At 48.4% G+C, this 23,875-nt stretch overlaps 9 protein-coding genes across 9 annotated transcripts; 5 read left to right on the top strand and 4 right to left on the bottom strand.

The window, feature by feature from the left end:
• Nucleotides 1-126: 126 nt before the first annotated feature.
• DSM5745_07408 (uncharacterized protein) lies at nucleotides 127-983 on the top strand (the record flags this gene model as incomplete). The annotated part of the gene is made up of 4 exons (XM_026749424.1): nucleotides 127-149; nucleotides 230-620; nucleotides 673-837; nucleotides 894-983. The coding sequence occupies 4 exons, from the start codon at nucleotides 127-129 to the stop codon at nucleotides 981-983; spliced, it is 669 nt and encodes a 222-aa protein (XP_026602514.1).
• Nucleotides 984-1,059: 76 nt separating this feature from the next.
• Nucleotides 1,060-3,446, bottom strand: DSM5745_07407 (putative autophagy ubiquitin-activating enzyme ApgG; the record flags this gene model as incomplete). Its single annotated transcript, XM_026749423.1, has 7 exons — nucleotides 1,060-1,146; nucleotides 1,204-1,560; nucleotides 1,613-2,080; nucleotides 2,130-2,274; nucleotides 2,336-3,027; nucleotides 3,084-3,192; nucleotides 3,256-3,446. 7 exons carry the CDS (start codon nucleotides 3,444-3,446, stop codon nucleotides 1,060-1,062), a joined length of 2,049 nt encoding a protein of 682 aa, XP_026602513.1.
• A 968-nt stretch (nucleotides 3,447-4,414) lies between these two features.
• Nucleotides 4,415-5,745, top strand: DSM5745_07406 (deoxycytidine monophosphate deaminase; the record flags this gene model as incomplete). The annotated part of the gene is made up of 7 exons (XM_026749422.1): nucleotides 4,415-4,436; nucleotides 4,497-4,833; nucleotides 4,882-5,243; nucleotides 5,295-5,427; nucleotides 5,489-5,576; nucleotides 5,636-5,679; nucleotides 5,730-5,745. 7 exons carry the CDS (start codon nucleotides 4,415-4,417, stop codon nucleotides 5,743-5,745), a joined length of 1,002 nt encoding a protein of 333 aa, XP_026602512.1.
• Nucleotides 5,746-6,163: 418 nt separating this feature from the next.
• Nucleotides 6,164-7,951, bottom strand: DSM5745_07405 (imidazoleglycerol-phosphate synthase; the record flags this gene model as incomplete). The annotated part of the gene is made up of 3 exons (XM_026749421.1): nucleotides 6,164-6,253; nucleotides 6,307-7,755; nucleotides 7,829-7,951. 3 exons carry the CDS (start codon nucleotides 7,949-7,951, stop codon nucleotides 6,164-6,166), a joined length of 1,662 nt encoding a protein of 553 aa, XP_026602511.1.
• Nucleotides 7,952-9,478: 1,527 nt separating this feature from the next.
• On the top strand, nucleotides 9,479-11,548 carry DSM5745_07404 (cleavage polyadenylation factor subunit MPE1; the record flags this gene model as incomplete). The annotated part of the gene is made up of 4 exons (XM_026749420.1): nucleotides 9,479-9,650; nucleotides 9,728-10,028; nucleotides 10,081-10,196; nucleotides 10,236-11,548. 4 exons carry the CDS (start codon nucleotides 9,479-9,481, stop codon nucleotides 11,546-11,548), a joined length of 1,902 nt encoding a protein of 633 aa, XP_026602510.1.
• Nucleotides 11,549-12,073: 525 nt separating this feature from the next.
• DSM5745_07403 (uncharacterized protein) lies at nucleotides 12,074-12,625 on the top strand (the record flags this gene model as incomplete). The annotated part of the gene is made up of 2 exons (XM_026749419.1): nucleotides 12,074-12,106; nucleotides 12,170-12,625. 2 exons carry the CDS (start codon nucleotides 12,074-12,076, stop codon nucleotides 12,623-12,625), a joined length of 489 nt encoding a protein of 162 aa, XP_026602509.1.
• A 1,869-nt stretch (nucleotides 12,626-14,494) lies between these two features.
• DSM5745_07402 (uncharacterized protein) lies at nucleotides 14,495-16,147 on the bottom strand (the record flags this gene model as incomplete). Its single annotated transcript, XM_026749418.1, has 3 exons — nucleotides 14,495-14,542; nucleotides 14,599-15,546; nucleotides 15,596-16,147. 3 exons carry the CDS (start codon nucleotides 16,145-16,147, stop codon nucleotides 14,495-14,497), a joined length of 1,548 nt encoding a protein of 515 aa, XP_026602508.1.
• A 4,005-nt stretch (nucleotides 16,148-20,152) lies between these two features.
• DSM5745_07401 (uracil-DNA glycosylase) lies at nucleotides 20,153-21,455 on the top strand (the record flags this gene model as incomplete). The annotated part of the gene is made up of 4 exons (XM_026749417.1): nucleotides 20,153-20,529; nucleotides 20,584-20,632; nucleotides 20,680-21,093; nucleotides 21,156-21,455. The coding sequence occupies 4 exons, from the start codon at nucleotides 20,153-20,155 to the stop codon at nucleotides 21,453-21,455; spliced, it is 1,140 nt and encodes a 379-aa protein (XP_026602507.1).
• Nucleotides 21,456-21,981: 526 nt separating this feature from the next.
• On the bottom strand, nucleotides 21,982-23,689 carry pdiA (protein disulfide isomerase PDI1; the record flags this gene model as incomplete). Its single annotated transcript, XM_026749416.1, has 4 exons — nucleotides 21,982-22,324; nucleotides 22,377-22,816; nucleotides 22,881-23,259; nucleotides 23,316-23,689. The coding sequence occupies 4 exons, from the start codon at nucleotides 23,687-23,689 to the stop codon at nucleotides 21,982-21,984; spliced, it is 1,536 nt and encodes a 511-aa protein (XP_026602506.1).
• Between the last annotated feature and the right edge of the window lie 186 nt (nucleotides 23,690-23,875).

Genomic DNA, 23,875 nt, shown 5'->3' with positions numbered 1-23,875 from the left:
CAGATAGATGAAAAATATCGGATTTTCAAGAGTGGCCAAACTGTTGTTGACCTAGTAAGATAGTCCCCGGATACCACAAATCTGAGATGTTCTCTGTTTTTGACGGCATTACCAAACAATAGGGATATGCCCCAGGGTCCTGGTCGCAGGTAAGCGTAACAAGAAAACGTGATATTCGTATCTAACATTTTTTCGAGGTGGCATTGACGCGTACTCAGCCCAACGGCAGGGTCCTCGGGGTGGATATAATCCCCAGCCAGCCGCCCAGAGGCGTCTCAACTATTCAGGGAAACTTCTTAGATCCCGCGGTTCAGGATTATGTCCGAGACTTTGTACGCAATCCTCGAAGGGGCAGACCTTACTCTCAAGGGGTTACTCAGGAGATCGAGGGCCATGATCATCCCGTAGAGTCTGTCCTCGAGGCGAGCCGTACCGGTGATGTCCTTGGTGATGGTTACGATGGCTATCCGAATGACCAGAGAACGGTAGATGTGGTTCTTAGTGATATGTCCGCTCCCTGGCATCAAACAACCGGATTTTGGAAGAGAAGTCTAAGTAATCCTTACCACAGGATGATGAATACTAGCGGTGTGACATTCAAAGATCACGTTGGAAGCATGGTATGTTTTCCTGCGCGCTTACACGATGGCTGTTTTGAAACTAACATCTTAGAAGGACCTCTGCCGCGCTGCTCTGGAGTTCAGCTATGAGGTGCTCAAGACTGGAGGGCACTTTGTCTGCAAATTTTACCAAGGAGCCGAGGAAAAGGATCTGGAGAAGCAGCTGAAAGCTTTGTTTCAAAAAGTGCACAGGCTCAAACCAGATTCATCACGCAGTGTAAGCAATTCCCTTTAGCGAGCAATCTTTGGCAATCCCCACTAACCTCTCAACAGGAATCTAAAGAGGCATATTTCATCGGACTCGACCGCAAAGCCCACACTAGAAAGCAAGACGTACTCACGGGCCCTTCTTATGAGACTTAGAAAGGGCATTGTATACCCCACGATTACCTTGATCATTCATTGTGTGAAGCCGGCGCCTCACAAGACCCGGATATGGTCAGGTCTCACCTATCGATATCTCGTCGAGTTCCGAATCTTCGTCCCATTCAATATCGGCTAAGTTTGCTTCCGCTGTGTCTTGAACCTTGAAGCAAGCAAAAAGTCAGCGACTTGTGCTTTGCGAAATGGTGGGATGCCAAACCTCTTTGAGACCACTCAGCTCTTCAACATAACCTACTTCGTTCAGTGCTCTTTGCACGAAGTTCCAGCCCTCCTTTTTGTATTCGTTTGTGATATTTTTGGAACATGCGCTGCAACATCTATAGCTTCGACCTACGACAGAGACATTCTCAAAAGTCGACAAGAACCCTCTGATCTGATGCGGAACAACCCCGAGAGGGTGATCATCGTCACCCTGCGTCTGGGGAGCACCTGCAGCAGCTCCTAGCGGATGCTGGAGAACTGACACCAGTAACTCAACCAACAGAGCCGATGCCATGGTGGCTACTCCAGGTCGAGTGACGGTGCACTGCTGGTCGAGCGTCTGGTCTTTCTGGGACTATGCGATGTTTTTAGCAAGAGTGCCACGAGGCTTCGTTCTATAGACTCACATCCATAGGTGCAACAACGTCATTGCAGAAATAGCAACCCAGCTCTTCCTCTGGGTGTTCGTTGTTTACAACGCCATGGCGCATTACGACAAAGGTGTCGAAACCCAATGCTGCATTCATAACAATTTTACCCGCCGCTTTCCCCATCACGGTTGGTAGCCAACGTGATTCTCGAGTGTCCATTAGAAGTATAATAGCGTCATGATCGTCTATGAGCTTTTTGAGGAGCTCAAATTCTGCCTTTGTCTTTTCAACGTCCATTATAGGGTGACCCGCCATAGGAACAGCCAGTACATGGCCAATGGATTCAACGCCGGGATAAATCTCTGATAGAGCCTGAGACGCCCGGTACGCCTTTTTCGCGCCGCCATCCAAACAGTCGGCAAAATTAAAGAGTGGCTGTCTCACGGGGTTTGAGAATGACACGGAACCGTTATCTACAAATGTTATCTTTCTTACTCCCCAGGCCTAATCATGTTAGCAATCCACGCAGATGCGAGCTTGGTAAAAGTGGTACCATCAAGTTTCGAGCGACATAGCTTCCCAGGGTTCCAGCTCCAAGTAAAAGACACCTTGTTCCTTTGATTTTCTCGAGATCGAGGTTCGGGCTGATCCGCCACTTCATAAGCTTGAGGTTGAGGTCAACGGACTGATCGGCAAGTCTTGTCAACCGAGAGCAGAGTCAGCGCCTGGGTTAATTTAATTGATTCAGTGAGACTGTACCTCTTGGGGTCCAGATGTTCCGTGAGGTCGACGAATCTTCCGACCAGTTTTCCAGCTGGATTACGCTCCCACCCGGTCACCTTAGGCATTCCATTGCACTTGGCCGGAAGCTCGAGAAGCTGTGACGCCTTTAGCCGTATTGATAGCACAATGCTACGACTGCTGCCACGTAGCGATTGTCCATCACGGTAGCGCAATACTTGGGTCTCTGTAAGTCCCCACCGTCGTTTCACAAGGATGAGCAGGTTTCGCAGCATCCAGCCAGGGGCCTCGTCAAAGTTTGAAGGATCGACGAAGCTGATAAAGCGGTCCGCAAATTCCGTGTTGTTAAAGAATCCATCCTCATAGCTTGAGAGGGGTGCAATCTTCCAGATAACAGCATGGCCGTCCTGTGCTTTCACTCTCCGCGCTAGGAAGAATCCTCGTTGCTGGGCATTTACGCCACGAGCCCACTCCTGCACAGATTCGTTGAGCGCAGAACTTTCCGCAATGGACAGTCTCTTTGATTGCGCACGCTGTGGCCGCTCGCTCCCTTCCTCTAGTGGTATCCAAGAGGGCTCTGAATGAAGCGCAGGAAACGCGAACCAGTAATGGAACTTGTACTTCTTGAGATCGGCGTAAGAGAGGATAATGAAGGAAGACAGCAAAGATGGACATGAGTAGACAGTGCCGTCGTTAATAGCATCCCATATCTGGAGATACAATATTATTACTGCTTTGTTAAGACAGAAAACATGGTTGAACTGACCACTTTCCCGGACTGTTGAAGCATAGCCATCTTGTCAGCGTTTGTGTACTCTTCAATAGTGTTCACATTCCTTATGATGCCCTCCGCTCGGTAGTAGCTAGCTGGCGCACTGCATGGTAAACAGTCAGCGATGCGTCTGATTTATATGCCACACGAGATCCTTGGGGCTCACTCATTGCTAGCGAGGGCATTCCCATGTACTTGGATCCTGCAGGACGCATTGGGGGGGTCTGCGGGGCGTATCTCGTAGAGTCCTAGAATCTTGTGGGCGGAGTCATCAAGCTTATCATGATTGATCTTGCGGGACGCTAGCGCTGTATAGAACGGAAGCTCTATATCTGAAGCAAAGGGAGCGTACTGCATGGTGACGGTTGATGTAGAGCCGAGGGGTTGATCCTGGTTGTAGTTATAGTGGGGTAGTAATACTACTACTCCGTACTACCTAGTAGTAAGTTGTAGATCATGTACCTAGTGTATTGGCGGGGTAGCCGGGCCGGCATGGACGGTACTCCGCGCGGATGATCGAATTGATGCGAGTTTGTATTTGGTAAGTTGGACGTGCCGATGCGGAGTATATGATCTAAAGTCAATAGACATCCATGGATGCTGGAGCCTTTTCAAGTATATGTAATGAGGGACCATCTGGGCAAGCTGGTCAGCCATCCTACAACAGTTGAAGGCGCAGGTGACTATGTCTGCAAGTTTGTTATCTTATCTCTGATAGGTATACCTAGGTACGTCACAGGCCGTGGAAGCGGAAATAATACCGTAACCAAAGCGAAGTCTAGGAACCACCGGCACGCTGGACTTGCTGCCGCTATACGTAAGTCATATTTCATCTTTACAAGAAAAGAAACGTCAAATGAATAACCTTGACTATATACAACCCAACGAGGCTGGAGCAGAGAATACCACATCAGGTAGCTCACAGGTGCCTGTACTCCGTATCTTCAAAGTGTCTTCAAAGGGCGGGAACGTTCCGCACTAGGTAGTGCTGTACGGCACCTGTATGCTACATACGTACAGTAGGTTATACTGGAATTGTGAACAGCTGCAACATGACCTACTCTTGCTTCTGTGCTATAGTCTATGGTTGAATTAAGACCTGTGAGGTATTTACATTTGCATGGTTAGGAAAACTTGGCACAACGGGAATGTGCCTTCTCATTTCTTTCTAGGTATGTAACCTTGGCAGAGTCTGGAGATTTATTTTCGGGCATTTTGCATTACCACATGCTCGCAAATCGACTCCGCAGACTGAACGAACTTCTCCTACCAACAAGAATCATTTCTGTGTCGCAGCCCTGTGCTCTTGCGCAGACGCAAGGACAATGCTAATTGGTTTATGTGGAGGTTAGTCGGCTCCGGTGTCCTGGCCGACAGTGGAGGCTAATCGATATCAAATTCTTCAAGGGATCTGTTCGGGGAAGCATGCTGTGGCAGATTATTTAATTCAACACCAAAATTTCCGGCGCCTTGAAGTGAAGAACAGCGCCCTCCCTGAGGCTATTGACGACCCTAGGCTGCAAGCCCCCGACTCAAGTAACAATGCAAACGGCGAGGCCTCATCTATAGAATTTGAGACCTTTGGTTCGTTGCTCGATTTCGCAACCAAGAGATGGCAAGAACCCTGGGTTACCACACATATTGGGAACGCCTCAACGATAGATCGTTTCCTGCAACGCCCGTTCTTTCTTCTTGTCAGTGTTGATGCTCCGATCAGTCTGCGGTGGAAGCGCTTCGCGAACAGGTAAGTCCCAGCTTTTCAGTTCCCAAGAATGTCGCTAATTCTCTTTAGGTGTCGGAGTAGACGGCTTGACCCTCCTAATCTTGAAGAGTTCGTTCTTTGGAATGATAAGCAGCTCTATGAGAAGGATGTTGGCCGTGCTTTTATAACTGACCGAGCACAAGTCCGCCTCTTTAATTCATCTTCCTCTTTGGAAGAACTGTATGCCGCTCTTAAGACGCTAAACTTGGCTGACGAACAACGTCTGCGACCCAATTGGGACCAGTATTTCATGGAACTAGCATCTCTCGCCGCACAGAGAAGCAACTGCATGAAGAGACGAGTAGGCTGTGTCCTTGTTCGAGAACGCCGCGTAATTAGTACCGGCTACAACGGAACTCCAAGGCACCTCACAAATTGCAACGAAGGCGGATGTATGGCACCTTGATGCAGTGACAAAATTGATATGCTTACGCTTTTCTTAGGCCCAAGGTGTAATCGTGGCGAAGGCGGAGGGGTTGGCTTGTCCACATGCCTCTGTCTCCACGCTGAAGAAAATGCTTTATTAGAGGCTGGAAGAGAACGCATAAGAGAGAACGCAATATTATATTGCGACACGTAAGTCAATACCTCTCCGCGCCTTATCAATTTTCTATAAACTGATGTCTGCTTCCCAAAGGTGTCCCTGCTTGACCTGTACTGTGAAAATTGCACAGGTCGGGATTTCAGAAGTGGTATACTCACAGGGTTACAATATGGACAGCGATGTATGCTCACTTATATAGCTCTTTCAGGCGAGGCCCTGCTGACTATAACCAGAGCGCAGCAATCCTTAGAGCAGCTGGAATACGCCTTCGCCAATTTTCTCCGGTAAGATCTCGGCTCAACCTCTGGCACCTGGAGAAACTAACATTCCGCAGCCTCGAAATGGTTTAATTTACCTTGAAGGGACTGACACAAGGGATCCATAGCAAGACTTGCATTCGCTGCATATCGTGGATGCAACGAGGCCATTGTAGATACCAGGAACATTCTTAGATTTTGAGCAGGCCTGTAACTAAGCACACTATGAAGCGCCCCATAGAGTAGGTAGCTAAGGCGTGCATCAGGTTTTATGTCCTTAGAATATACGGCTTTCATCCAAGACTAGGTGACTGGTATCTTGTTATCTCAGATGTCATGGAAGGTTTCGATCGATACGACGATTATATTAACAGAGTGATGTTGCTTGTGTCCAAGCTCCACCAGGTACTACCATCATATTCACATCCACCTTTGACACGATGTGACCCTGCAAGCATATGACCCTGCAAGCATATGAACAACGGTTCTAAAACAGCCCGCTCACGGTTGCTCAGATGTCTGACTCGGATCGTCGTACAAGGAAGCCCTTGCCATCAAGGTAATCCTTGACTTCACCGACGCTATATTCACCACGATGGAACTATACCACATTTAGTGCTGTAATAAACAGGGGAACGTGCCAGGTGTACATACCATTCCAGCACCTAGAGCGGCATCGGTGGTCGTTTGGTCAAAAACTTCCTCAAAATGCTTGGGCACACCAGCTCCGCTCGAAGCAACTACAGGTATTGTTATCGCAGCCTTGACGTGATTGATCAGTTCGAGATCGAAACCACTATTGCTCCCATCTTTGTCGATGCAGTTGAGCAAGATCTCCCCAGCACCCATCGCTTCAACCGCTTGCACTAGCTGGCAGACGTCCAGATCCCGGGTCTCTCTGCCACCCTTGATAGTACACTGGTACCAGCAGAAGTGTTGCCCGGCGGCGTTGGGATACTTCGTTTCTATTGTGTGGTGCTTCGTATCTTCTGGCCTCTTCACATATACACGTTTCGGATCGACGCTTACAACGACGGCCTGATTTCCGTACGCCTTCGAAATAGTTTCTATGGCGGTCTTGCCTGAAAGGACTTTGCCAGATTCGTAGAACTCTTCCGCGGCTGTAACAGCATCAGAGCCGATGCTGACTTTATCAGCTCCAGATTTGAAGTACATCGTTGCCACATCGAGAGCCGGTATGTGAGTTCCGTCTGTATCAACGGTATCTCTGATGCCGCCGCCAATGGTCAAAGGTACGAAAACGGTCTCGGAGGTTCTTCTGAGAATTTCGAGCATTGGAAGATCAGCTACCGGACAGTTTCTGAATGAGGTAATGTTCAGAAATGTCACTTCATCTGCCCCTTGTTCGTAGTATTTCTTGGCCATATCAACAGGCTTTCCCAGATTTCTCACTTGGCCTCCAGCAGCCGCACCTTCCTTCTCCCTAACGTCATATTGATCGCCCTTGGTCACAACGAGATCGCCGGCATCATTCGTGCGAACGTCAAGGCAGGCTATAATTCTGCGAGTTAGGCCATTTTTTTCTTCAGTCCGCGATGAATCTTTCGGCGTAAGTGAATGGAACTTGTCTCCATTCAAAAATGCACGAAGAGTGCGCAGGCCTGCTTGTCCACTCTTCTCAGGGTGAAACTGTGTGGCAAAGATATTATCCCGTGCTATGGCGCCAATGAATTTCTCCTTCCCGTAGACAGCCGTGGCAACAAACCAACCATCCTGCTCGAGAACATCTGGCTCGTAGAGAGCGGCATATGAGTGGACATAGTAGTACTTGCTGCTCGGGTTCAACCCATAGAAGCTCTGGCCGCCGGATAAAGCGACGCGAGTATCTGTTGCCGAATTCCAGCCGATGTGAGGTACGCTCTTTGTTTTGGCGTCGAACTTGTGCATCCGCGCTGGGACTACACCGAGACCGGGCACGTTGGGGTTTTCCTCGGAGCCTTCAAAGAGGGCTTGCAATCCAACGCAAATTCCCATGAACGGTTTCCCGGAAGCTATATGCTCTCTTATCGGCTGCAAATAACCGCCACTCGAAAGCTGGGAAAGGCAGTGGCCAAAGTGGCCGACTCCTGGAAGAATGAGCTTCTATAGTCTTCCTTAGCCGAGTATGCCCTAACACAAGGGATACGCTGACCACAACGGTCCCGATTTTCCTTACCTCGACATTCTTCAAGTCCTCGGGCGACCTCACCCATTTAACTTCGTAGCCAACCTTGTTGATGGCATTCACTAGAGAACGCACATTGCCAGCGACATAATCGAGTAGATGGACGGTAGGCATTGCTGTAGGTGCTGACTGCCAGCCCTTTTCAAGAGTTCAGTGGATTGGATTAGGTCTCGCGAAAAACCCCAATGAATGGGCTTCCCAAGAATTTGCTGACTCGAGAGTCGATACCCATCATATCCTTTCCTTCAACCCCACTAGAGTAAAGGAGGGGCTGACTCATACCTAGAATTTTCGAAGGCGGAAAACTCGACGGAGCACTTCATAGTGGCCCAAAAATAGTTTGCCGGTTTCTGAGAAACGATCATAATTTCCCTTGCCGCTGTAGTAGTCTAGACGGCTTCAATCAAATTATACAGACTTTTAGAATTGACCTCTAAGCGTATTTAACTTATTATTTACACACAAAACTCTTCATACTACTCCATACTCCGTACATACACCCTCTGGCCTGCATCGATCGATACCCACACAGTGAGGTCCACTTAGTAAGCTGCTAGCGCCATGTAATACCTAAACAGTAAGTTTGTTGTTTAAGCCTCTCTGCTTATTTCTAACACTTATATTAACTTTTTTAGGAACAAAGAGTTTTAATTATACCTCCCTTTCTTATAATACTACCCATTGCTTATAATTTACATAACCTATGGCTTATTATTCAAAATCTCTATGTAATCATATGGTTATAATATCTAGTGGCTGTTAGCGCTGTGGGGCGGCAGCCTGTGGGTATCAATTGATGCAGGCCACAGGGTGTATGGACTCCGTAATTATTTAATGCATTGGCTTGAGTGCAGGTGGAGCCCTGGACCGTTCTAATCAGGCTTAGTGGACGCCACGTGACTGGCACCAGGTGGCTACTGTCCTCATCAAACTAACTTCATCTGCTTCACACTCGAACAGTTTCGGTCTTTGACATAGGAGGCTCAATTGGGAACGCCGGTGCTTTTTACCCTTGTCATATCCTCTTAGTGGGAGGACTATTTCTTCGAACCGCTTCCTTGTGTGATCTTTGAGATCCGTTTCACCAGGCTTCGGTATCCCCTTCTTTGTGGCTCTCCGGTATTATTTAACGGTCAGTGCTCGACTTCTTCTGCGTCGCAAGCTGTCCCTTGATCGCGAGTGCACTATCTTGGCTAGGTTATAATTACAGAGGACTGTGACGGTGCTTGGTTCGACTGGATCAAAAATCTCGCATCTGTTTATTCTTCTCTCTCCATGTTACAGCTCAGTGTTTGATTTGAATATTCAAGACTTGACGGTGTCCGAATCAACGCCCCTTTCGCCTCCCCCAGCTGAAACAAAGTTTCTGAGTTCATAAGTTCAAGCAATATCGTCGATATTATTTGAGACTTTGATTTCAGAGGTTTTTTCTGCTACTTTTTTTTTTGCGTGAGAGAGAGAATTCTTTCTTCGCTTGTCGAGTCGTCGCTTGCTTGCTGTCTATCATTTTTGCATTTGCTATATTGTCTGCTCTTTCGACCTACACTTACCTGTATCCCTCATTTGTGAAGGTGGTCTAACCACCAAGACTTGATCTATTAAACATTCACAAACACATTCGTTCGACATCAATTCAATACAATGTCATCCTCTGTTCACTTCAAGTTCAAGTCTCAAAAAGAACCCTCGCGGGTCACTTTCGATGGCACCGGTATCTCTGTCTTCGAGTTGAAGCGAGAAATCATCAATCAAAGTAGATTGGGTGACGGTACTGATTTTGAACTATCTATCTATAACGAAAACACCGGGGAAGGTAAGGAAAATCCTATTACAGTGCTATCATCTCGATCACGTTTCACATTGTATAAAAAGCTAACGGCGCCTTCTCAGAATACGATGATGATACCAGTGTCATACCACGCTCTACCTCTGTTATTGCACGAAGGCTTCCAGCTTCCCGACCTGGTAAGGGCGGCGCTGCTCGATATGTGTCCGGGAAGATGCCAGTGAACGCCCGCAGTGCGCCCCGTAGCGACCAGTCTGCCTTAGGCCGAACAGTTTCGAATCCTTTACAACCGGTCAGCAATGGTGTACAAGAATTGAATAATGCTCAGACAGAAGAGGAGAAAATCAATGCTCTCTTTAACCTTCAAGCGAATCAATGGCGAGAGCAGCAGCAAGAGATGGCCAAGTGAGTATTTCCTGGTGACAGATAGAAACTTTTTACTGATTGGCTGTTGCAGCGCAACTCCTGTTCTGTTTGGTCGTGGTAGAGGTAAACCGGTCAACGTTCCAGATCACCCACCGCCGCCTGGGTATCTATGCTATCGTTGCCGTGAAAAAGGCAAGTCTCTATACAGTCCGTCCGACCTAGTAGGATACTAACACTTCATCCTAGGTCACTGGATCCAAGCATGCCCCACGAATAACGACCCAAAATTTGACGGCAAATACAGAGTGAAGCGGTCAACAGGAATACCGCGGTCTCTGCAAACTAAAGTCGAGAAGCCGGAGTCTTTGATGCTCGATGGATCTAATGAGGACCTACGGAACACGGGCGTTATGGTCAATGCAGATGGTGACTTTATCATTACTAAACCTGACCAAGCGTCCTGGGAGTTATATCAAGAAAAGGTTAAGGCGACAGCAGCGGCCGCAGCTGAAGCGGCCGCTGCAGAACACAGCAGGGAGCTACAAGCTCGCGGGTTAGAGTGCCCGATTGACAAGCGGATGTTCTTAGAGCCCGCGAAGACGCCCTGCTGTCAGAAGACTTACTGCAATGACTGTATCACAAATGCATTGATTGAAAGTGATTTTGTATGTCCTGGCTGCGGTACCGAGGGTGTTTTACTTGATAACCTCTCTGCCAATGATGAGATCGTCCTGGAAATTAAAGCCTATGAGGCTGAGAAAGCAGATTCGAAGAAAGAAAAGGACAAGCAGCCAACGCCAGTCAAATACCAATCCGACAACAACACGCAGGCGCCTAATGCTGACTCTATTGAAAGACAAGACGGTTCACAGTCAACGCCTGTCTTGCCCAAGAAAAGGCCCGCTGAGGATGAACCTATTATCGCGGCTAATCAAGACCAAGGTTCGGGTGCGTCTCAAAAGAAACAAAAACCTGATGATGGCCAATCGTCTACCGAGACCTCTCAGCAACAATCAGAGAACTCAACTAACGCCTTGTCGTCGTTTCCTTTCAACCAGCAGATGCCTTTTGGAATGCCTGGATTTCTTCCAGGTCCAGGAATACCTGGGATGCCCTTTCCCGACACCGCATTTGGTGCTGATGGGATGGGGCTCATGAATCCCATGGGACTGTCTACAGGAAATGGCTTTCAGCCCAACATGGACCCTACCTGGAACCCCCTGAATATGATGGGCTTCAATCCACTGTCGACCGGCATGTACAACAACCGTGCAAATGGACCTGTTCCCAATGGGTTTGGTGCGTCTAGCGCCTACAATGGCACAGGTGAGCAACCATCGAACATGTTTGCCATGCCTCAGATCCAGGGGTCCATGGCGCAGAATCCTGGATTCGGGCAAGGGATGGGGGCAGGCAATTTTTCCAACCAGCAGCGGACTGCGTTCAGCACACCATTTACTAGGGAGGAGGACTCCCCTTACTTCCGCCAGCCGGTGAACCCCCAGCGACATCAAGCCAGACACCGAAGAATAAGGCCAAGCGATTATCGAGAACTCTGAGTTAGCAATGACTCGGCAGACTGGTTTTCTCGAACCAGAGCTCGACTTGTGGCAACTTTACAAGGTTACGTGCCGCTGTTTGTATATTAACTATGTAATATTAGCACTGTAAATAACATATATCATTACAATTTCAAGATGTCCCAAATTTGGAGACTGGTCCGCATATACTCCATGGGGCTTAATTGGCCTAGATGCCTTGTTGCCTCGGGCGATAACGCGGTCAGATGACAGCGAAAAGCGGAGGCCCAAACCTCGAACTCTAAACCAACTTCAACAATAGTCCTATCCACCAACAGTTTGAGCATTTTCATTCCATCAATCTTGTACAAGTCCTTTCATTCTGTCAGAACTACCTGCTATCTACCAGAATCACTTTGGACACTTTTGGAAGCGACACCATGGCTAGGTTTATAAATAGTCACAGTAGTACCTCAAATCTCGCGCAACGATTTGTCGACAAACCATCCCAAACCACTGTATTGGCTAGTTGCTATAGCGTCAACATGGGTTCCGCGGCCGTTCATGGCCTCCACTATTGTACTACGATTGGGGCCGGTATGATTTACTCTCAATGTCCACCATACTGTCATTTACTGACAGTTGCACTTCATATTCTAGGAGTACAGTGGTATCCCTGAGGTCCCCTCAGGGTTGAAGAACGCCCACGCAAGACCTCCCCTCGATAATTCACATGCTCCCATGAACGGAAGCAGTCATTCAATGAACAATTCGCTGGGGCAAAAAGGGGAGGCAGCGCATACTATTCCGGGAGAGTGTGAGAGGCTCTTTTGCGACGTTCTGTCTGTGATATTCCTTGGTGAGAGGTTGCCTAGACAGGAGTCGCTTGGGATAGATGCGTCCCAAATTCAAGCTATTGATACCCGCGGCGAACATGCGCGGATTCAAAAGTGGTTTGAAGTACTAGATTATACGAGTGACGCAATGTACCGAGGATTCGTAACTGGCACGACCGGCGAGCGAACAATGTTTGTGTTTCTAGCAGGAACAGCCGTTGGTCATGGCTTAAAATCGGGGTATGTCAATAACACGGTTCTCTCCCTATCCAACCCGTAAATGCGCACGCGCGCATGTTTGGACGTGCAGTCATCTGGAAGACTAGTACTAACTCCATTCACCTATAGCTTGGTCGCCCTATTTGAACTAGCCAACGTTCCTGCTTTTGGTTGCTCGCAGATAGTGGCGTGCGTGCCGCGTTCAACAGATGGTAGCGAATTAGAATCTATGAGGAATCTCGGATGGTGTGGTTTTGCCTTGACCACTTTAGAACGATTCGGAGCCGCACACTCAAACAGTATCAGCAGCAGATGGCTATTCTTATGCGCTGAGGCTTGAACTCGCTCAGTTGATACTGGATTCGTGCTTTCTTGCTTTCATAGTCCAAACCTGTCAGTCTACTAATCAATATTGATCTGATCCACCCTGTATCTTATCTCTCTATCTTATCCTGCCATGACGTCAACAGTACCTATTACTTCTGTAATCGTTGAGAGCGACAGTCGTAGGATGGTTGCATGGCTTAATGAAAGGTTAATTCAATACCCTGATGCTGCAAGATCGGTGAACTCGATCTGTGGCTGGTTTCCATGATATGGGTTCAGAATACAATGCAGTCTTATATTATGGGCCCCACCATCAAGCTTCCTCCTCACTCCTCACAACTTCTCACAACTTCTCGACCTTGGGGATTGGCCAACTCAACTTTGTGACCAACACTGATCCTTTGTCACTTTCTAATTTACTTGAAAACTCATAAGTACAAATTTATATAAACATAAAACTTTGGGATCAGGGCCGGCCGCGACAGCGATTCCCCATGTTTCCGAAGTTTTTACTACCACCGTCAATCTTCCGGACCAAGAAAGCGAATGCCCAGGGGCCAGATTCTGCATCCGAGCTACCAGTCGATGAGAATTCAAGGGAGAAATATGTTCAGGGCCATATATCGTGTATTCGATGCTCGAACTGCGCTGCTGAACTTTGTTTAACTACCCAGATCATCAGCAAAGGGTTCACTGGACGTCATGGTCGCGCTTATCTGGTGTCTGCGCAACCTACTGTCAATGCACCGTCCAATCCTGGAGAAACCCTGCCAAATACATTACTTCAAAGTCCCGTATCCAGGCACTTAGTTACGGGCGCTCATACAGTGAGCGACATTGACTGCGTTTTCTGTGGAAGCGTACTTGGGTGGAAATATATCAGCGCGGAGGAGCAATCGCAAAAATATAAGGTCGGAAAATTCATACTGGAGACGAGCAAAATCATAAAGACACCCGCTTGTGACACGGCCTTCGGTGCAAGATGGGCGGAATCCACTAGCCGTCACTCCGTGAAACCCACAGAAGCGGCCTCGAGTCCTGGTTTTGAAGGCATTGAGTTTGACAGCCAGAACGAGGACGAGTGCGAAGATCTGTTTAGCGGGGTCTGGAGCCCCCAGCTAGCGGTTCGCCGCAGAAACAGAGCCGCACGACATGGTTCCGCGTTGGGGGTTGGGCTCTAGGACTTGAACTCGAACTCCCCATTACGCTGGTATATCAGCCCCTTCGATTCTCATTCGTGCTTTTTTTTGGGCAATGCTACCTGATACCTGACAACTGACACCCTCGCAGTATATACAGTCCTTATTGACTTTCCGTACTTTACGTCCTTAGGTAATAAAATATAATAATATAATACCTGCCTCTCAGTATGATCTATCACAGTACGATAGCACCGATATAAGCAGGCCTGCAGCAGGATGACCCATGTATATTCATTCGAGTAATAGATTTCAATTATAGATGCAGCCCGCGTGGGAGGTTACCACTCTCTAATGGGGCGTATATATTTTGCGAAACTATGGGATATTAAAAAACCACAGCAGCAGCAGAGCTCGAACCAAGGCTCGTATTTATGCGTTGAATAAAAAAGAAAGCACGTATACTAACATGCATGTGCTTCAGCTGAGGGTTCTGGAATACGGTGACCGATCTGTCGCAGCAAAGTTAGCGAAGATCTATACAGAGACTACAAGGCGAGCTGCTCACAGGGGGGAGCGGGAATGCTGGAAGAGCCGTTATGATTGATTCGTCATCCTCCAAGACGACGGGATAATCGCCGCCCTCGTGTTGATGTTCCTGGTGGTCCAATCCTTGTTGGTAGAAGCTCAAGTATTCCGAAATAGTGTGGAACCTAGGGGCAGTCCCCGGCCGGTGCTTCAAAGAATAAGTGTTGAGGTTCTTAGTCTCTTCGTCCAACCATGCCAGCTGTCTCTGGACGTCGAACGAACCTGTAGCAAGATCGCCCGAACGCATATCAAGCGGCCTCGCCTGGAACATACTCCACAGTCCAACCTTCTTGGTTTTAGGCTGAACAACTTTCTTTCCTCCCCCCTTAATGCTTTCCCAGTCATCGAGAACACGATCGGATTTGAAGTATTGCAACAGTTGATCTCTCATAGTTTCCCGTTTCATCAACGCATTAGATGTGCTTGGTCTATTGACTCTGCCAGGAGGTAGCGCTTCCGGGACCGGGTCTTGCTGTTTTTGGTGTGGCTGATGATGATACCTGTTTTGCCTAAAGGACTTTAGTGTCCTTGAAGCAGATGTGGAGGGGCGGATTGGCATTTCCCCGTAGGCAGTTGGATTCATCGTTGGCTTGGCTTTTGAAAGTCTCCTGCTAATGGATTTTGAGAACTTAGGCAGTATTGAGCCCGAGTCAGAGCCTCCCGACGAGGCACCGTTCAGTGATTTCGCCCTGTCAGGTACTTTACCATTCTGGGCAATAGCCGTTGCGGCTCTTAGGTTTGGAACGCTCTTCTGATGGGCAAGCCTGCCGGCACTGCCGGCACTGGTCCTAGGGCATGAAGATGACTTAGCAGAGGTAGGATCGCAGGGCAACTGTTTTCCCATGTTTGTCATGGAGACCGACGGCCTTAGGTCAAATAATCTCCTGAAGGAGCCGGTGCGCGAAAATGACTTTAGTCCGAAGGACACCTGTACTGGGGTCAGAATTCAAGACGGATATATAAAGAAATTTACTGACTTCCTTTCTGCTTGCGATTCCCACACGTCGCTGGATTTCGGTCACGGCGCGGCTGAGTTGAGTCATAGCATACTGGAGAGCAAGGCCTGTTCTCCGAAGCTTCGAAAGAGCCGAATTCCAGCCTTCAGTGTTCGCAAACATTGAATTATATATAGCAGTCAAACTGCTCGATAACGAGGCACTTTCCTGTGTCGATTGTCCTAGATACTGCCACAGTGCACCTACTGCTTCTCTGCCCTTATGTAAGTCTCGGAGAGCATCACTAATCGCCAATGTAAAACGTTCAACTGCAAGCTCAATCTTTCCATTATAGTCGATCATTGCAAAGCGGAACCCACGATCTGCTAACATCTCGTCGAAATCATCCAGGTTTTCGAGCGGTAAGCTCAGGTACTGAATACGAGTGCGTAGGTCAAGCTGTATAATGAGAAAATCCTCCGTAGTTCTTGACACAAATCCATCCATCTCATCTACATGGAGTTGAAGGATGTTTAGGACGGTCGCGTTTGATTTGGCTGTCCCTTGCGCTAATAGATGAAGACCGAATGACATTTGCGCAGTGAGCTTCCAGAACGGATGATATCTGCTATCGGTTAGATAGGCATTGTATGAACCCAAGAGTAATTACCGTTCACCAGTCCTTTGCCGCCATTTCCGCCCACAGAGGCGCTCATATTTAGTACCTTCGAGAAGTTCTCTTCGCCGTGACTGTGCGTCAAGATCAACAACCCAGTCCCTTGTCTCTCTTTGGAGAGCCTCGTAGATCGATTCTTCAAAAGCACCTTGAAGTTGTGGGATTGGGTGTTTTGGTGACGGCCTGACAGACTCGGACCGTAGCTCTACCTCTGTGATGGCGGAAATGAAGGATTGGCATGAACTGCCGCATGAATTCTCCATTAAGATGAGGATATAAAGGCAGCAGGGGGTACTCTGCAACTTGGATCGAGTTGTAAATCAGGCTGCGTATATTGTGTGTGACAAAGGGTGAGCTACCGATGACCAGCGGGCAGCTCAACTGGCTACTATTGAGTAGGCGGAGTGCCAATGAAATTGTGTGGTTTCAAACTCCATCAGGCTTAATGGCTTAGATGGACATGGTCCGCGAAAGCGACTTTATCATCGGAAGTATCAATGTGGCGATGCGTTGAGCCTGTAAAACACTCAAGTAAGTAGCAAACCAGGAGGATTTGAACGGAGTACCCGGGTTCCTTTTTGACACGGAGTATGAAGAGACAAAATATATATGGCTGGGTGAGATGCCTTGTTGCTTGCAGATTTCAAGGAAACACAAAATGAGGAAGGTTAGTTTAAGGAAAAGAAAGTTGGAGAATATATAAGAAGCTGAATGAATGAAACTGTCACAACATTAGTAGCAAAGACCATTTAAGGGGGTAAAAATACCAATGGTGGTTGAGAAATAAAATTAAACCTAGTAGTACGGAGTAGGAAGCCATGAGTGGGGAAATAAATAACTAAATAAAGAAGCCATGTGCAGTCATTATTTTATAAGACTAACCAATCGGCATTGACACCAGGTAAGGTCTAACTCTAGACCACTATGGCCATGTCCTTTACTCCGTAGAAGTACGGTCGCCCGAGTCTCCGGCTAGCTAGCCAAAACGGCATGCAGAAAAGCCAATATAGAACGTGGAGTAGGTTGGGACGGAGCATATATTCCGGAAATCGATATGTACTGTACACACTTCTACACACGGTTTGTCTGGCAGCCACAACATTCGGTGAAAAAAAAATCTACTCCCCAACTAGCCACAACATCTGCACTGAGACTGTGTGTTCTTCAGCTGCTCCACGCCGTCAGGATAGGGCAATGCCCCGTAGTATGGTTCCGCGCCCTAGATCACCCCGGCGCTACAAGTGTCCTGGTAATTGGTAATAATATGGGTTTGTGGTCGACTGTCGAATGGCACCAATTTCCTCGCCGACGCTCAAAAGTGGACTGAATATTCAACCCTTCAAGAATTGATCATGACGGTGACAGGTGACTTGCGGGAGCAAAGGCTAGATGCCTCCCAAGAGTGACCGTGAAAAAAGTCCAGGATAACAATCAGCACCATAACTCAGGCAAATCTGCGCGCAAGTACCGGTGATACTCATAACTTTGCTTAGACCTCAGCAGTGTATGTAAACCTGTCCAGACCTTGGATGGCTGGGCAAAGTCGGTCCTTGTCGCGGTATTGGTATTTTGGAGTGAGTAACATTGTGAGATGCTGTCATTGTTTCTCAATGGTTCTTCCAAATGACTTGCTTGACTAAAATCACTATTGTGATGCCGGTGGCAAGAAAACAGGATCCCAAAAGTTTGTTGGCAATGACAGATCTAGGAATTCGTCAAACAGCATATCAATATCCGCAAGCCCGTCCTTGCAAACCGGCTCCTGTATATAATCCTGTTGCTCGTCAACCAATGGAGTTGAATCCTGTTTCGGGCCCACCACAGCGGGCAAATTTTGGCTTGAGAGAGGATGGACTTGGGGGGAGCAGGATGATGACGGTAGCACACTGGTCGCTGTGCGCGAACCATTCTGATTAAGGCCTTGTTTTTCGCCACAAAAGGTTGTTCCGTCGATTTGATGTAATGCTTTTCTTCCTAGGCGAGCCATGGCTTGCGCTGAGCACCAACTAGATAGTTCTTCGAGTAGTCCGCAGCAGATTTCAAGGCTGGCCCGGGCACGTCTGAGATGAGTGGTAAGCTTGCTGAAGCGGAGTTCTTGATATGAAACACCCATTGATAGGGATATAGCATATGGAACGACTGGGAGAGGAGGTAGGCATTGGGCACATTCAGAGGCCACCAAGGAGTTTATCCTCACAGCAGCTAGACCCTGGCGAGTAAATGACCCTGGCGAGTGTTTATGCCTGCATGACAAGATACTGATGGCATGATAGTAAAGTTCCAGTACACCTGCTTTGGAGTAAGTTAAACTGCAAGACAGCTCGGTAGGGGCCGCACCAAGTGTCGTAAAATCTATTTCCTCTCGGATGGGATCACCAATTATCTCCTCAAAGGTTGGGTACTCCGATTCCAACTCAGCAGCATCAACAGCGGAGGGTCTATAAAGTGATATCACCATCGACAACAGCTCAGACAGCGCGAACCAAGCGTCAAAAGCGGATCTCCGTCGGTTATTTCTTCTGATGCCAATATCCCTGTCGGCCAAAATGACAGGCCGACCGCCTATAGAGGCATGCATCTTGTCCAGCGACCACAAGCACCAAAAAAGGGCTGTCAAGGACTCGTGCCTGCCAGGTCTTTCAAGGTGTAGCCCTGCCGTCTGGGCTTGGTGGATAGCCTGACAGAGATGCATCGATGCTACTTCGGCACCTTCATATCCTTCAGAGTGCAAGGACATTAAGGCAAAGATACGGATTCTGGTAATTCTATCCTGTTCAAGCCCGGATTCCATGGCGCAAACAAGGCCAGCATATAACTCAATGCAGAATTCCCTTGCACTGTAAGTCCTATCATTAGCCAAACGCAGGTGGGGGGCAGCCGCTTCATCTTTCGCGGCTACTAGACATATCGCCCTCTCGAGAAGAACAGATGCTGACCCTTTTGCATACTCAGTGATGAACAATGCACGGTCAACAAGGGGCAAGATGTGATTGACCCTGGAGAAATAGATGGCTGTGAGGTGGTCAGAAGTCGATCGAGGGAGACGGTCACAGGCCCTCATTGCAGATGAATACCGCCCCCGCAAAAGGGAGGCCACTGGTTGGGATTGAGGGTCTGCCGCGACATTGGATGGATTAAAACCATAGTTGCTGATCCAGAGACCGACTCGGTCCCGATGATGGGCTCCGGCTGGTGCTTCTACATCTTCTCGAATGGCAGCTTCAGGATTAAGGTCTCCCACAAATATCTCTATCGGTGAGGTACCGCCGTTCGATTCGGTATAACCCACAGACGTTGGCGATTCTCTTACGGGGCGGCGGCTCCGGCTCAACGAGTTTGTTCTCGAACTTTCAGACATAATCGTCTGTAAATTGTCATGCCCAAGATGACGGCAGCGTTTCTGTTTTAACTTAGCTCGGCCAGTGAACATATGCATGTATAGGTACCTTTTTCCTTCTGCAAGTGGGACATGCGTGCAATGCTCGTGTTCGACGCCGCGACTGCGGGGTGTCGGCCAACCATGTAAATTCCATCTGGAGTTTTACGAAGATCATGCGCCCACAAGATTTCAGACATCAAGTCTCATTGGTGCCAATTGATTGATTTTTGTGGTATTCTATAATCCGAAAAAGAGTGGCGGCAATCGCCGTAGCCGTAGCGATTCGTGAAATTGAAGCCCATGATGTTGTACAGCCCGAGTACCTACGGAGTACGTTGGAGAAGCCGAGCCAGGAGACGCGCCATAGGAGGCGCGTCACGACGCGTTCTCTGCACGCACGGACCTCTGAGGCTTCATGAGCCTATCTCAAAGAGACAGTTTAGTATCACATTATGTCGATATCCCTTTCAACCCCCTATTATCCACGCGGTGACCAACCAGGCTCTTAGTTCCAGATCACCGCACTTGCCGCATCAGAAATACCATGGCGAGGCCCAGTCTCAAGCGAGGTGCCGGCCATCTGACAGTCCCGACAGTTGAACCAAAGAAGCCAAAGGCCGATGGAGATATCACATCATTTTTTGGAGCCCCCAGGCCAAAATCGACAAGGGCAGCGACAGCCAACCAAGTGCCTCCTGCGCAGGTCTCCCCAAAGTTCAATAAACCGAAATGGGTGGCTACATTGACACCGGAGCAGAAAGAGCTTCTACAGCTAGAGATTGACACAATGGACGAGAGTTGGCTGGCTCATTTGAAAGAAGAGATTGTCAGGCCTGAATTTCTGGCGCTTAAACGCTTCCTCCAGAAAGAAAAGCAGTCGGGGGCAAAAATCTTCCCACCTGAGGAAGATGTCTATTCATGGTCTGAGAGGGATTCCTGCTACAACAGCTACATGGGCTAACTTGAAGTGCTTAGGTCTCGCCATACGCCCCTTCACAAAGTTAAGGTGGTCATCGTGGGCCAGGTATGTGCATGAATGAAGGAATCTGCTCAATTACTAATCGAGAACAGGACCCATATCATAACCACAACCAAGCACATGGCCTTGCATTTTCAGTCCGTCCTCCAACCCCGGCGCCGCCGTCCCTCGTCAATATCTACAATGCGATCAAGAACGATTATCCGTCATTCCTGTCGCCTCCGAATAAAGGGGGCCTGCTTATACCGTGGGCAGAGCGTGGTGTCTTGCTTCTGAACACCTGCTTAACTGTTCGGGCGCACCAGGCTGCGAGCCACTCGAATAAGGGCTGGGAGCGGTTGACGCAGAAAGCTATCGACGTTGTCAACCGTGTTCGAACTCGGGGGGTAGTCTTTCTTGCATGGGGAAATCCTGCGGGAAAGCGTATCACTGGCGTCAACCACGATAGGCACTACATCTTGCAGTCTTGTCATCCGAGCCCATTGAGTGCTCATAGAGGTGGATTTGTGAGTTCTCTTTCCACAATACTTAGACTGAAACCCCACCGCATATTAATGCCTATATGTAGTTGCATAATCAGCATTTTAAAAAATGCAACGAATGGCTTGCTGTGCGATACGGTCCTGATGAGATCATTGATTGGAGTCTGGTACCGCAAAGAGAAACCTCAACGACCCCTCTCGCAGTGGTTCACAAATCCCCTGTTCCCAATGATCAGCCAACGCAGCAGCAAGTATTAACCAAAGCGACAAATCAACGAATCGTTGCAGCTAAGTTGAGCAAGCCTGTGTCAGAAGAAGGCGAGTTTGAAGAAGATCTAGATGCCCTCGAAGCCCTCGCAGCTTCCGAAGCATCTATCAAACCCTAAGAACTACGCGTCGAACATAAGACTTTGTTGGTAATAAGTCGCAACGGTGATAGGCAACACTGGAAGCATATATTTTATGTTTGTCGGGCTTCGGTGGTATAACTTGTTATCGAAGGTTGCCTTCTTTTCCGTAAGTCTGGGTTTCTAATCTGAGGGTTTCAGTTACTTGGAGACTCGCACGGTAGCCTTGGATTCAACTCGGCGTTCATAAAATCCTATTTTCTATTGAGAAAATGATAAACTTCTAGCCTTAATCTTTTGCTACTTTTCAAGGCAAAGAAAGTCTCCAAGGCCAATGCTACTATGTATATTCGATGCAGCCAAGTTCCAAGGTAGTGGTACTAGCCTCCAGGAAGTAACAGGTAAATGCCAACGACCATGGTTTACTTGGTTTATAATCCGTTATAGGAGATGGTAACGTTGTACCGTTATGGAAGTTGCGCAAAACAAAACGAAAACATTCGTTAAAGACGGTAGGATACAGCTCATAATACTTAAATGAATCGCACTAACCAAGAGAAGAAACTCAAAGCTCATCATGTTCAGGTTTTTCAGCAGAAGGCTCAGCCTCAGTCTCGGCAGTAATCTCCTGGGCCTTCTCGACATCATCGGCCTGGGCGGCGAACGCATCAACCCCGTACTTGCCGTTCTCCTTGATGAAGTTTGCGAGGTCCTCCACGGTACGGGAACCAGAATACTCAATAGGAGCATCCTTGGAGCCGGCAGGGAACAGCTTGATGGTCGGGAAACCTGTGATGGAATCGGGAACGTCGTTGGCTGTCGCATCAATCTTCGCAATAGTAACCTTTGACGCAGCATCTTTGCTCTTGGCATACAACTCGGCTAATTCATCGTATTTAGGGGCAAGACTGTACAGAATATTGTCAGCGGGGCGTTTGAAGTAAAGATAACACAACTTACGCCTTGCAATGTCCGCACCAAGGCGCGTAGAACTCCAGAAGAACATCCTTGTCGTTCTCAATCACGACGTCCTTGTACGAGTGGGCCACGACGACGGTAACAGGGCCTTCTTGAGTTTCAGGAATCGGTTCAGATTTGATGCTGGGCTCGACCTTGCCATTCAGGACATCCTGAATGAACTTGCCGACTTCCTTGGCCGAGATTTCCTTAGCTTGGTCATAGGGGTATTTCGCGTTCTTTGCAGGATCCTGGATAGCAAAGGCGGGGAACGTCTTGGGGTCGAGGTTGAGGTTTCCAGCGTGAGCACCAAAGGCTTTGGCATCAATGGTGGCGATGTTGATCTCACCCTTGTGCTTCTCGGCGATGGGTTTGAATTCTTCGGCGAACTTAGTGCGCTCTTCAGTGGTCTCAGCAAAGATGTAAGCCAGAGGAATGCCGGCCTAGACAACAAACCGTTAAAATCAGGAATTTAATTTTTTTTTTTTTTTTTTTCAGGTGTCATACCGCGATGTACGCAGAGTAAGTCTCGGGACCAACCTCACCCACGAGGGGCGTGCTAGCGGTCTTCACCCAGCTGAGGAGGGTTTCAGAGTCAAGGGATCCGTCGTAAATCGCCTTTTTCTCGTCAAAGTCCTTGTACAGCACAACCGACGGCTGCTTCACTCCTTCGGCACTAGCAACCGCAGCGTCGTTGGTAGAACCAAATAAGTAGTTATCACGCTGGCTCTCAGCGAAGGCTGTGTAAGCTTCAGTGGACTCCTTGTCATCTTCAGCAAAGTACCCGATGACGGCGATCTTGTCCAGGGTCTTGAACTCTTCGAGAGATTCTTCGGTGACAGCGGAGACCGCAGGGAGCGATTGCTTCACCATATACGAGACAATACTAAAGACGAGACTAGCTTTTAGTAAAGGATCGGCAGACCTTGATGGACGACATACTCTTTTGTCTTTCGAGCTCCTGCATAAGGCTTTACAACATTGGGGCCGCGGAAGACCTTGAGGGTTGGGTAGCCCGTCACTTCCTGCTCCTTACAGACGTCCTCCTCCGCAGTGCAGTCAACTTTGACCAAAGCAATGTTTTTGGCCTTCAACTCGGTGGCGGCTTCTTCGTACTGGGGTGCCAACGCCTTGCAGTGGCCGCACCAGGGCGCGAAGAACTCTGCGAGAACCAGTTCATTCTCCGCCAGGAAATCATTGAAAGTCTCCTTGGTCAACGAAATGACGTCGGATGGTGTTTCGGACTGGGTATCTGCAGCAGAAACAGCGGCCGTGGCGCCTAGTAGGCTCAGCGCCCAGGGTCCGAAAGAGCGCATTCTGCCCGAGTGTTATGAAGAGGGTATTGAACAAGTTTGAGAATGCAGCCGGCTGCACAGATCCTACCAAGCAAAGAAAGGTGAGAGTGAGGTTGGAGAGTGGAAAGAAGGAAGAATTTGGGACAGAGATATAAGAGCAGTTAACCTGCTTAGGTGGCCTGTTAAATAAAGTAACCCTGGGACCCT

This window comes from Aspergillus mulundensis, assembly GCF_003369625.1.
Source record: "Aspergillus mulundensis strain DSM 5745 chromosome Unknown scaffold_7, whole genome shotgun sequence".
Lineage (NCBI taxonomy): Eukaryota > Fungi > Ascomycota > Eurotiomycetes > Eurotiales > Aspergillaceae > Aspergillus > Aspergillus mulundensis.
The sequence above is the reverse complement of the archived record's forward strand: the minus strand, read 5'-3'. Positions and strand labels throughout refer to the sequence as shown.